This window comes from Camelus bactrianus, chromosome 10 (assembly GCF_048773025.1).
Source record: "Camelus bactrianus isolate YW-2024 breed Bactrian camel chromosome 10, ASM4877302v1, whole genome shotgun sequence".
NCBI lineage: Eukaryota > Metazoa > Chordata > Mammalia > Artiodactyla > Camelidae > Camelus > Camelus bactrianus.
Genome location: NC_133548.1, coordinates 26,013,994 through 26,026,450, shown reverse-complemented (window position 1 = coordinate 26,026,450; position 12,457 = coordinate 26,013,994). Strand labels below are relative to the sequence as shown.

At 31.7% G+C, this 12,457-nt stretch overlaps 1 protein-coding gene across 1 annotated transcript in view; it reads left to right on the top strand.

The window, feature by feature from the left end:
- ELP4 (elongator acetyltransferase complex subunit 4) overlaps positions 1-12,457 on the top strand; it is a 209,652-nt gene that overhangs the window by 46,866 nt on the left and 150,329 nt on the right. Inside the window, exon 4 of the mRNA XM_045523771.2 lies at positions 3,336-3,467. Within this exon, the coding sequence (XP_045379727.1) occupies positions 3,336-3,467 (132 nt within the window). The remainder of the gene's footprint in view (positions 1-3,335; positions 3,468-12,457) is intronic.

The window sequence follows — 12,457 nt, the reverse complement described above, 5'->3', positions numbered from 1 at the left end:
AAATATAAAATGCTGCAGCCATTATGGAAAGAATTTTTGTAGTTCCTTAAAAAGTTAGGAAGAGTTACCCTATGACCCAGCAGTTCTTCCCCTAGGTATATACCCAAGAGAACTGGAAATATATGTTCATGTAAAATCTCATGCATGGATATTCACAGCCTCTTTAGTTGTAATAGCCAAAAAGTGGAAACAATCCAAATGTCTATCAGCTAATGAATGGAAAACCAAATGTGACATATCCATACAATGGAATATTATTCAGTCAGAAAACAATGAAGTACTCATACATGCTACAACATGGATGAACCTTGAAAAAACATTATGCTAAGTGTAAAGAAACCAGACACAAAAGGCTGTGTGTTGTGTAATTCTGTTTATATGAAATGTCCAGACTAGACTAAACCATAGAGACAGAAAGTAGATTAGAGATTGACAGGGACTAGGAGAAGGGGGTGGGGAGTGACTGTTTACTGAGTGTGAGGTTTCTTTTAGGAGTAATGAAAATGTACTGAAATTAGGCAGTAATAATTATTGCACAACTCTGAACATACTGAAAACCACTGAACTGCACACTTTATTTTTTTAAACATTTCTTATTGAGTTATAGTCATTTTACAATGTTGTGTCAAATTCCAAGGTAGAGCACAATTTTTCAGTTATACTTGAACATGCATATATTCATTGTCACATTTTTTTCCGCTGTGAGCTACCACAAGATCTTGTATATATTTCCCTGTACCGTATAATCTTGTATATATTTCCCTATTCCGTATAATCTTGTTTATCTATTCTATATATGCCTGTCAATATCTACAAATTTTGAACTCCCAGTCTATCCCTTCCCACCCCCCACCACTTGGCAACCACAAGTTTGTATTCTATGTCTATGAGTCTGTTTCTGTTTTGTATTTATGTTTGGTTTTGTTTTGTTTTTTTTTTTTGTTTTTTTTGTTTTTTTTTTTGGTTCCACATATGAGTGATCTTATATGGTATTTTTCTTTCTCTTTCTGGCTTACTTCACTTAGAATGACATTCTCCAGGGATATCCATGTTACTGCAAATGGCGTTATGTTGTCATTTTTATGGCTGAATAGTTTTCCATTTGTATAAATATACCACCTCTTCTTTATCCAGTCATCTGTTGATGAACATTTAGGCTGTTTCCATGTCTTGGCTATTGTAAATAGTGCTGCTATGAACATTGGGGTGCAGGTGTCTTTTTGAAGTAGGGTTCCTTCTGGAGTGGGATTCCTGGGTCATATGGTAAGTCTATTCCTAGTCTTTTGAGAAATCTCCATACTGTTTTCCACAGTGGCTGCACCAACCTTGCATTCCCACCAGCAGTGTAGGAGGTGAACTGCACACTTTAAAAGGGTTAAAATGATGAATTTTCTTTTATGTGAATTACATTTCAATTTTTAAAAAAATACATATGAAAACAAAACCTTAAATGGACATTTCTAAGAGTGTACTTTCTGTACATATTTTGAACATTTTCACCTTTAACTTTAGGGAATGAGCATCTGTTTTATCAATACTAAAATCAGAATCATTATAATTTTTACCGTATATATAAAAGTTTTTAAAATGGTGAAATGTCCACTATAGGAGTGGAAACATATTGAATAAGATGTATGAGGAAATGCTTACCTTTTTTATATTCCCATCTTGTTTACATACCTTAGCCATATTAAAAAGGGATGTCTAATATTTTAGGACTAGTTTTTAATACTATACTCCTTAATTTGAGAACATTTCAGTTCAAAACTAATATATTTAACCAATGAGAGGCAATGTATAAATTTTAAAATATATGTTCCATCTCTTTGGAAAAAAGTAATTTTTAAAATATTTCTGGTTTTGAGTTATGGGTGACCTTTGTCATAACTATTGTTAAATATTCTTGAGATTGAAAAAAGAGTACAAATACTTATGCTAAATATTGCCTAATGTTGACAGTACAAAAATGTGTGGCTCTGAGTAATGGTTAAAACAATTATTTGACTAAATTCTCATAATCAACCATTTATTGAATGCCTAACATGTCCAGGTGCCATCCTCTGCATTTACATTTTTAACTCATTTATTCCTTATAATAAGCCAATGAAGTGAATACTATTATCTACATTTTCCTTACAATGAGTAGAGGCAGTCAGGGTAGCCAGAGATACACCTACTAGTGTGAGGTCAATATTTGAACCCAAACAGTCTGTTTGCAGAATTCAAACTCATAACCACTACGCTGTGTTCCACTATATGCCTCACAAATATTTGTTTCCATTGGAAAAAGCAGTCACTTTATGTTTTGTAAGATATTAATGCTTTGCTAGGAATGATGTTTTCAGAGTTTAAATGATATAACTAGTTTCTAAAACTGGCATAAATTTCTTAGGAGGTGACTAAAATATATGATGATTATTGTATTTTCTAGGTGATTAGTGGACATGATTCTAAGCATAAATAAATTTGATCCTGAAAAGTAAAAGTTATAACTTAGACTAATTTATGATGTGGCACAAGATTATGTTTACTAATCCAATGCTGTATATTATCTTTATGATTCTGGCTAATAAAAAATAAAATAATTGTATATGCTTTCCTCCTCCAGGAAACTTTTTTGTACTTTTTTCTTTGCATTATTTCTCTATTAACTCTTCACAAAACAATGTTTTCTGTATATTTTTTTGTAGCCACTCGGTAGGTCACTCAGTAGGTCAGCTTCCAAGAAAGAAAAGGAAAATTGGAATTCAATGTCTCTTAATCAGAGATTTTAAATTCTGTTTTCGTTGTTAAAGGAAGAGACATAGGCTTGCAGGTGCAAAACTAGCTTTTGATATGGGCAAAATAAATGTCTTTACTGTTAGTTGTTACTTCACCCATTATTTCGGTGAATGAGTTTTTTGAATTCTAGAATTACAAACCAGTAAACAGATTTGTGCACATGCTTTATTTTTACCTTGTGGCAAACATAACAATAATTACATGTAATACATAAGTGCTAATTCCAGACTTTGCTTCAAGTATATAAATTTTTTTAAATAAGCATAGCTCTTGTTGCAACAGCATTTGGTTTTTGCTAGTATAAAAATTTGAATATTTTCCTTAAATTCTCATTCATTGGTAAAAAAATTGAACTTTATACTTTATATATAAACCCTTTGCCTCTGTTTTAGAAATATCTATATTGTCATGATTTTATATTTGAATCAGTTTTAAGATGTCAATTTTTAATGCATTAGAAATTTCTAGTATTGCTAGTATTACGATTTAAGAAAATTGTCTTTTTTTTGTTTTTTGGCACAGATACTCAGTAATGTGTTGTTCTGTTTTCTTAGGAACTTCCTGCACCATTACTTGATGATAATTGTAAAAAAGATTTTGATGAAGACGTGTGTAATCATGAAACACCAGAATCTAACATTAAGATGAAAATAGCTTGGCGTTACCAGTTATTACCCAAGATGGAGGCAAGTCAACAAACTATTTCTAAAATTTGCAAATATGTTTGTTTTCATTTTTTAGGCTCTCCAGTGGTATTCTTGTTATTCTTTAAATACAATACAATGTGTATTTGTTTATTTAAATAACTAGTTATTTGTAGAGTATCGCATCAAGATGATTTTTTTCCCAGTTTTACTGTGAAATAATTGACATACATCACTCTATGAGCTTAAGACACACAGCATGATGGTTTGATTTACATATATTGTGAAATGATTGCCACAACAGGTTCATTTAACTTTTATCATCTCTTATAGCTAGAATAAAAAAAGAAAGCAAAGAAAAATGGAAAAATTTTTCTCCTTATGATGAGAACTCTTAGCATTTACTCTTTTAACAACTTTCCTTTACATTATACAGCAGTCTTAGCTATAGTCATCATATTGTACATTATATCCCTAGTATTTGTTTATTTTACAACTGGAAGTTTGTGCCTTTTGACCACCTTCCTTCAAATCTCTCTTGCATGACCCTCTGCTTCTGGTACTCAAAGTATAAACCCTTTTTTCTATGAGTTAGTCTTTTGTTTTGTTTTTTAGATTCTGCATATAATGAGATCATACAGTACTTGTGTTTCTCTGACTTATCTCTCTTAAAATAATGCCATTATGTTCTATCCACCTTGTTGCAAATGGCAAGATTTTCTCATTTTTTATGGCTGAACAATATTCCATTAATATATCTCACAGCTTTTTTATTCATTTATTCATCAGTGGACCCAGGTTGTTTTCCATTTCTTGGCTTTTATAACTAATGCTGCTATGAACATGGAGGTGCAGATATCTTTTGAGTTAGTGTTTTCATTCCCTTTGGATATATTCCCAGAAATGGAATTGCTAGATCATATGGTAGTTCTATTTTTAATTTTTGGAGAATCCTACATATTGTTTTCCATAGTGGCTACACCAGTTTACAATCCCACCAACACAAACACAAGGGTTCCCTTTTTTCCATATCCATGCCAACATTTGTCATCTCTTATCTTTTCCATGATGGCCATTCCAGCAGGCATGAGGTGATTATCTTAACAACATTGTGGTTTTAACTTGCATTTCCTTAATGACTAATGTTGTTGAGCATCTTTTCCTGTGCCTGTTGACCTTTTCAATATTTTCTTTGGAAAAATGTCTGTTCAGGTCCTTTGCCCATTTTTTAAGTAAGTTATTTGGTTTTTTGTTATAGAGTTATATGAGTTTTTATGTATTTTGGATATTAACCCCTTATCAGATATATGGTTTGCAAAAACTTTTCCCCAATCCATAAGTTTTCTTTTCACTTTATTGATGGTTTCTTTGGCTATACAGAAGCTTTTTAGTTTGACGTAGTCACATTTGCTTATTTTTTATTTTGTTGCTTGTGCTTTAGGCATCATATCAAAAAAATTATTACTAAGACCCATGTCAAGGAGCTTTATTCCTGTTTTCTTCTAGGAGGTCCATGGCTGCAGATCTTATATTTAATTCTTTAATCCATTTTAAGTTAATTTTTGTGAGTAGTATAAAGTAGAGGTCCAGTTTCATTCTTTTACATGTGAATATTCATTGTTCCCAGCACCATTTATTAAAGGGAATGTCTTTTCTCTATTGAGTATTCTTTGCTACTTTGTCAAATATTAGTTGATCATATAAGCTTGGGTTTATTTCTGGGCTCTCAATTCTGTTTCTTTGGTTTGTTTGTCTGTTATTAAGTCAGTTTTGATTACTGTAGCTTTATAGTATAGCTTAGAATTAGGAAGTATAATGGTCCCTGCTTTGTTCTCCTTCCTCAGAATTTTTTTGGCTATTTGGAGTCTATTGTGGTTTCATATAAAATTTAGTAGTATTTTTTTTCTACTTCTGTAAAAAATGCCATTAAACTGCTAATAGGGATTGCATGGAATGTATAAATGGCTTTTGGTAGTATTAGCATTTAAGCAGTATTAATTCTCCCGATCAGTGAACATGGAACACCTTCCCATTTATTTGTATCTTCTTCAATGTCTTTCATCAGTGCCTTGTAGTTTTCAGTGCAGAGATTTTCCTCTTCCTTGGTTATATTTATTTTTAAGTGTTTTATTGTTTTTGATGCTATTGTAAATGAGATGACATTTCCTAAAAAAACTATGGCACTTTTTTTTTACACAAATAGATTATTTTTATTTATTCTGCAATCTCCACATAGAATCTTTTATTCTAGGGTTGCAAGCCAGAGTAAGTGAACTAGTTAAGCTATTTCTATCCAGTATAGTTACCTATGAATATTCAAAATAATTAGTGATTCTTTGGAATTACTAATTTATTCCTGTACATTTCATTTTTTTTTTAATTGAAGTATAGTCAGTTTACAATGTTGTGTCAGTTTCTGGTGTACAGCATTAATGTTTCAGTCATACATATACATATATATATTGCTTTTTATGTTCTTTTTCATTATAGGTCACTATAAGATGTTAAATATAGTTGCCTGTACATTTCATTTTCAACCATTACATTTTCTAACTCAGCTGTCTGGTAACCTTACATATCTAGGATAGACTAAGAGACAGGAGGTGAGGGGAAATTTTCTGAGAAGTCAAAACAGATGTCAGTAAATCTGCCCACTAAAACTCACGAATTCTGCTCCTATTGAAGGCCCATCCATTTGTTTATTTCTTTTATTCATTTTTCAGAACGCTTTAATGTCTATAAGGCATTGTCATATTGATAGAAAAGAGGAGGAAGTTCTATCTGAGTAAGATACAATTCCCATAGTCCACCCTTCTCTTCTGTTCCATTTTGACATCAGTGTTACCTTTCCCAAGGACAGATATATGTTTACAACACTCCTTCACTGCAAGTGCCTAATTTGGTTTCCTACTTCTACTGCTCTCTTCTAAATGCTTGGCAGACTGTCAATCATATTACCCTCCTGCCAAACTTAGACACAGCCTTAAGATCCTCTGCAGAGTGTCTGGGTGGTCACTAACAGTTAATGAGAATTATAATGTGAGGTGAAACCTTGTCATTACAAGCCCACAGTATGAAATATAAACTTCTCAAGATTGTATACAAGATTTATACAACCTAATCCAAATCTCTGTCCTTTGTGTGTATAAAACGCTATAAAATGCCCTTCCTATGAGAATTGCTTCTTGTGAATTGCTGGTATTTCTGTTGATGTTTTTTTCACTTTCTTGTTTCCCAACTCATCCTTCTTCAAGTACAAATAAGATGAAATTACCTAGTTTCTTATGTTTGTTCTCATAGCTCTTTATATATTTTAAAGTACATACATATAGTTCATTGTTAGTATAATTCTTTGCTCCACCAGACAGAATTGTCTAGAGACGAGAGCTTGTTTTATTTTCTCTTGTATCTCAAGCACCTGTATTAATGCCATTTATTCACTCAGTCAGCAAATGTTGATTAAGCATCAGCTGTATACCAGTATGAAATATGTTGTAATAGGTGAATATTAAGCAAGGTAAATTGTTCTAATTTAGATGGGAAAGATATTTGAATAATACCATTCTTAATGTATGATTTAAATGACTGTGAACAAACTACAAATTAGAGAGAGGATATTTGCAGCTAATATAATGGAATAAGGAATAAATTGTCCTTATATATAAGACTTTTAAAATGAATAAGGAATAGTCCACCAACCCAATTTTAACAAAACAGGCAAAAATATGAAAAATAAATTTAGGTGGCTCCTAAACATACAAAAACAGATGCCCAATTTCAATTATAATAAAAGAAATGCAAATTAAAACTATATTGACCTGCCATTTTTCTCTTATTAGATTGTCAATAATCCAAAATGTTTGGTAAGACACTAAATTAGCAAACGTGGAGAAAAGCTAATACTCTCATATTATGCTAGTGGGAATATAAATATGTACAGCTTTTGTGGAAAGTAACTTGGCAGTTTCCTTCAAAATTATAAAAACATATACCCTTTGATTCTTTTGGAAATTTGCATCATGAATATGTTTACTCAGATGTAAAATGAAATATGTGTGACCCACTTATGTAGCATGTTTTTAATAGCAAAAGATTGGAAATAATCTGAATGTCCGTCAGCAAGCAACTAGTTAAATAAATTATGGTATATGTGTACAGTAGTACACCATACATTTGTATTAAAAAATAAAAAGAAGCTCTATGTATTCAGCGTTGTTGCAGGTATAGCATACATTGTGATTGAGAACTGGGTACAAGAGTCCAGAATAAATGTAGTTATTCTGCTTACAAAAATGTGAGTTAATTGATAAAGATTGAAACAGACAAGGAATGTAGGACTAGCACTTGAGAACCACAATGACAAAGAACTTCATGTCTTTAATCTGGCAGATTCACTTAAGCAACTGGACTTAGTGGTGACTCTTGTAAAGAGTGACTGTATTCTAATTTTTCTACTGGTGTGTTCTGAAAGAGTCATGGAGAACATAAGCTCTAAGTTGAATTTAGTTCAATGAGATTTTGGTCTTTTCATTAGTCATTAACATTCTTCAGATAAAACTGTCAGTGAAAACATATAAGTAGTTGAAACTTTATGCCTTTTTTCTTACTGCTTGTTATAAAATCTGTTTAAACATGGGAAGAAAGTCCTTCGTTTCTTTATAATTTTTTTAATGTATTATAATTATAGATGTTGATCCTACCCCCTTTTACATGTAAGTGAATATTGCTTATTAAATTTTTCTTTTTAGAGCATGGTGTGCTTGCAGTTGTTACTATGGGAGTAAACTTGTCAGAGGTTACATATTAACACATAAACCCAGTACTGAGATTTCAAGGCTTACAGCTTGAGTGTTATAAAAATTATGCTCTTCTTACAATGATCTTCTCCAGATAACTTATTTTCCCATTTTCTTCAGAGCTCCACTAAAACATCACTTTATCAGGAATGCTTTCCTTTGTCATTCTGGAGAAATAAAACCACTCTATCATTGCCTTTCACTGCCATATTTTTCTTCAGGGTACTTATCATCACCTAGCAGATAACGTATCGTTTCCTCCTACTAGAGCTCAGTGAGAGAAAGACTTTGACTATTTTATTTGACTGGCATATAGTAGGTGCTCACTAGTTATTTGTTGAATACATGAGCTAATGAATTATATAGTATGGGAAATAAATGTTAAAGTGAATTAAGTGGCAGTAATTAATACACACAAAAATAACAGCTTATTTTGAATTTATAGTCAATGGTCAAACTTAAGTTTACTAGTATTTACAAATGAGTTCTGTCAAGTTTAGCAAATAGGATCATTTTCTGGCCTCTTTACTTTTCTTTGAAATGTTACTACCATGTATATTTGCCTGTCACAGAAATTTTATATATGATGATTTGCCAAGACTGATAGACTTTGGTGATCACTTACATTATCTACTTTGCATATCCAGACTCTGCTTCGCCATTATCAGTTTAAAAACAGCAACAAGAAAATCCTGGGTTTTCTGTATTTTGGGGGGACAAAATATAGTTAACACTATTATCAGTAAAGATTAAACAAGTAGTCCAAAACATAACATAACAGAAAGGCAATCTGTTGATTATCAGAGATGTCTTTTAATATAAGTTGTCACCAGGTCCTAAGAGTTTAGTCATATTCCCATTTAGGGAATGCAAAAAAAGATAAGAAAATGTACACCTAAATAAATAACAACAGCTCAGTGAAGTAATGCTTCTTCCATTTGGAGGGGTATGTAGTTTTTAAAAGCCTACCTTCCCACATCCTGTGATTTTGATTTTCTTCCTAGATGAACATGCCTTCTTCTTTCCTGTCCAATTATCCAACCCTCCTCCCTCTTTATCCCAAGAATTGATAGCCTACAGCATATTCTGAGACTTAATTTTTTTTTCAGTATTGTAGAGCTCTAACGACCAAGGCCTACAACAGCTCAAGCAATTTATGACAGCATATTAGATCTTTATTATGTTAAATCCTCGTTATGCTTTAGCTTTCTGTCTTGGCTGTTCAGCTACAACAGTCCTGTGATAGATGTGTGCATGTTGCAGGTGACAAAACATACCATTTTTCCAATAAAGCAAAGAAATTGCAAAGGATAGTGATGGATCTTCTGATTCTCTAGTAAATCAAGACACAATAACAATCATCAATAATATTTATGTAGTGCTTTATAATTTATGAAATATTCATTTCTAGTGTTGCATTAGATTTTCACAATAGCCTAGTGAAATAGTTATTATTAGCTCTAATTTCTGGTGATTGAACGGAGGTTCGAAATGAGACCATTTGGGTTCTTGCTTTCTGTTATGCCATACTGAGAAATAAGAAATGATAATAACAATAAGAAGATGTCTTATCTAGACCATTTATTTGTGGTATAGCTTTTTTCTGAATTTTATTTCTTTCTAATGTACCAAAGGTGAGGGATGATACTGTTTTGTTGCTCTGTGCTCCTCCTAGACCCACATCAGGGTTCATTTCCCTTTAGCATAGTAAGTTTTTACTGAACCATTCCATTTTACTCTCTTCCACAGTTGACAAAGTTAAGAGTTAGTATATGAATGCGAAACAGAAGTTGTCATAGTGTAAAACTAAACAACATGTTCTTATCAAACTGAGTAAATTGAATAATTATTGATGATGGTTTGATTCTTCTTAAAGTGTTTTTTTTTCAGAAAGTTAATAGTTTTTCATGGATTATTACTATTATTATTATTATTATTATTATTAGATTTAAAGCATTTAGTGACACCTTTTTAGAGAAAATATTTTAAGTTTTCATTTTACAATTCTAGGCCTCAGGAGATGTCACAGCATTCCAAAAATTTGATTATATGTTAATGCTATGTGTCTTGGGTAGGAAAAAACTTACAAAATTGTTTTTTCCTTTTAGAGTATATTTAAATGATCATTTTCATTTTTTAATTGAAGGATTAAAGTTTCTATCATTGATAAAATATTGTCTACTATGTGAATATTTTAGTTGCTCTCTCTACTCTTAATTTCTAAAAAAATTAACAATTTATTTATAAGAAAAGCTTCCAAATTTATTTTTACATTTTAATGAATTATTTGTGTTCTATATGTAAACTATCACAGCATGAAATCAATCTTCTGCCTTGATTCATCCCAAATCTGAGATTGTATCACATTAATATTATAATTAGAAACATTGATAGAGACGGCAGCTTAAAAAGCATACTTTCCTTCTTGGCAATTTAGTATATTTCTCAAAGTGCATAGGACTTCAAGAACCTTCAGTCCACTAATAAATTTATTAACTCAAACTTAAAAGGAGGGAAAAGTCTCTCTTTCTTTCTCTCTCCCCATGGCCAGTCCGCTAAAATAGATTATTCATGCTTATTTGATTCAGGTAGGCTTTTGCAAGCTTCCCTACTAGGCCTGGGAATGTGGTACATTGAGGCCTTTTCATAGGCCCCTGACATAGACCAAGCTTTTATTGCATGGTGTTTTATTATTACCAAATCCTAGTCTCCACCCAGTTTGTAGGCACTCTGCTTATTCTTTTGAATCAGGAAAGGTTATCACCTACCTTAATCCATGCAGCAGTGTGGATTAAGGACACCAGTGTGCCCCAGGATTCTCAAAGAGGATCCTGGAAACTTCTTGTTTCTTCTTTTTTGCTGTCTTTACTAAATTCTATTGGGCCTTAGGGGGATTTGCATCTGAAATGGGCAACCTGGTGTTTTTCTCAATGAAGACATCAGATCAAAGTTCAGTTAGTCAAGGCCTTTCTAAAACATTAAGGGGGCTTGGACTTACACAATAAAAAGATGAGCTCTAGCAGAGATTGCAGTAAAAACATTCTGAACTATAATCCGGATAAAGAATAGATTATAGGCCAAAGAACAGACCTTGTTTAAATTGCTTTAGGCTAATAACTTTACATTTAAAACTTTACGCCCTATTTTTAAGAAACAAATTTTAATGTGACATGATGTATATGTCAGTACATTCTTGGCAAATAGATAAATCATGTTTTTGGAACCATACTTATGGGAAAGATTAGAGTAAGCCAATTAACAGGTCTCTTTCATTAATGAAAATAAATAGTACCTATGGAGGGATGAACAGCCATTTTATTTAGAAAATAAATGTCAAACTTTGAGAATATAAAGTTTCTATTAAACTTTAAATTTTTTATTCTATATTACTATGTAATTTGATGTTTGTAGGCATTTAATTCAAGAATATAACTTCTTGAAGTCTTAAAATGCAAGTATCTAGTGATAAGCAAATACCTGTTTCTTCTCTAAATTACAAAGTTATCAGTTATTTAGTAAAATAAGAACCTACTAATGTATAATTCTTCAGTTTCTGTAAAGATTATCTAGATTTGTTGAATGTTCTGAAACTTGTCTGTTTTGTAGCATTCAGGACAATGGAAGTTAAGTAAAATTGGATCAGAGATTTCATTAGAAACTATTGCTAGACAGAATCTGTTAGTAGTTCAGTTTTGGATACAGGTATATTTGGATCGAGATATATTTCTAATGTGCTAAATGAAAGAAGAAAAGCCCAAAATCCACTCAAAGCAATATAATTATAATGTTATATTAGTAGGCTTCAACTATGCCATGTAAATAAATTCAACATCAATAGTTACTAGAGTTTCTTATACCAAAGGTAATTGTTTGGAGAAATTGTTAGTAGAGGGCACAAAATGGAATTATCAATGAACAAATGAATACGCCAGGTTTCTGATTTATCTAATACAGCTTGTGTACATTCTCCCACTTTATCATGTACTTGTTCCTATCTGGAATACCCCTGTATATTTTATACTGTTAGTTTAATTTTAAGTTTGTTAGAAATATTGAATAATGTGCATATTCATGGTCTTAGGAGAACTTAGTTTTAAAATGATGCTCTGTTTAATATATAAATAGCTAGTTTCTTTTGAGCCCCTCTCCAATGAATTAATTTGGTATAAGTTTTTATTGAGTTCTTAGCAACTACATATTTCTTTTATTATTAAAACCTGAAGTCTTACTCACAGA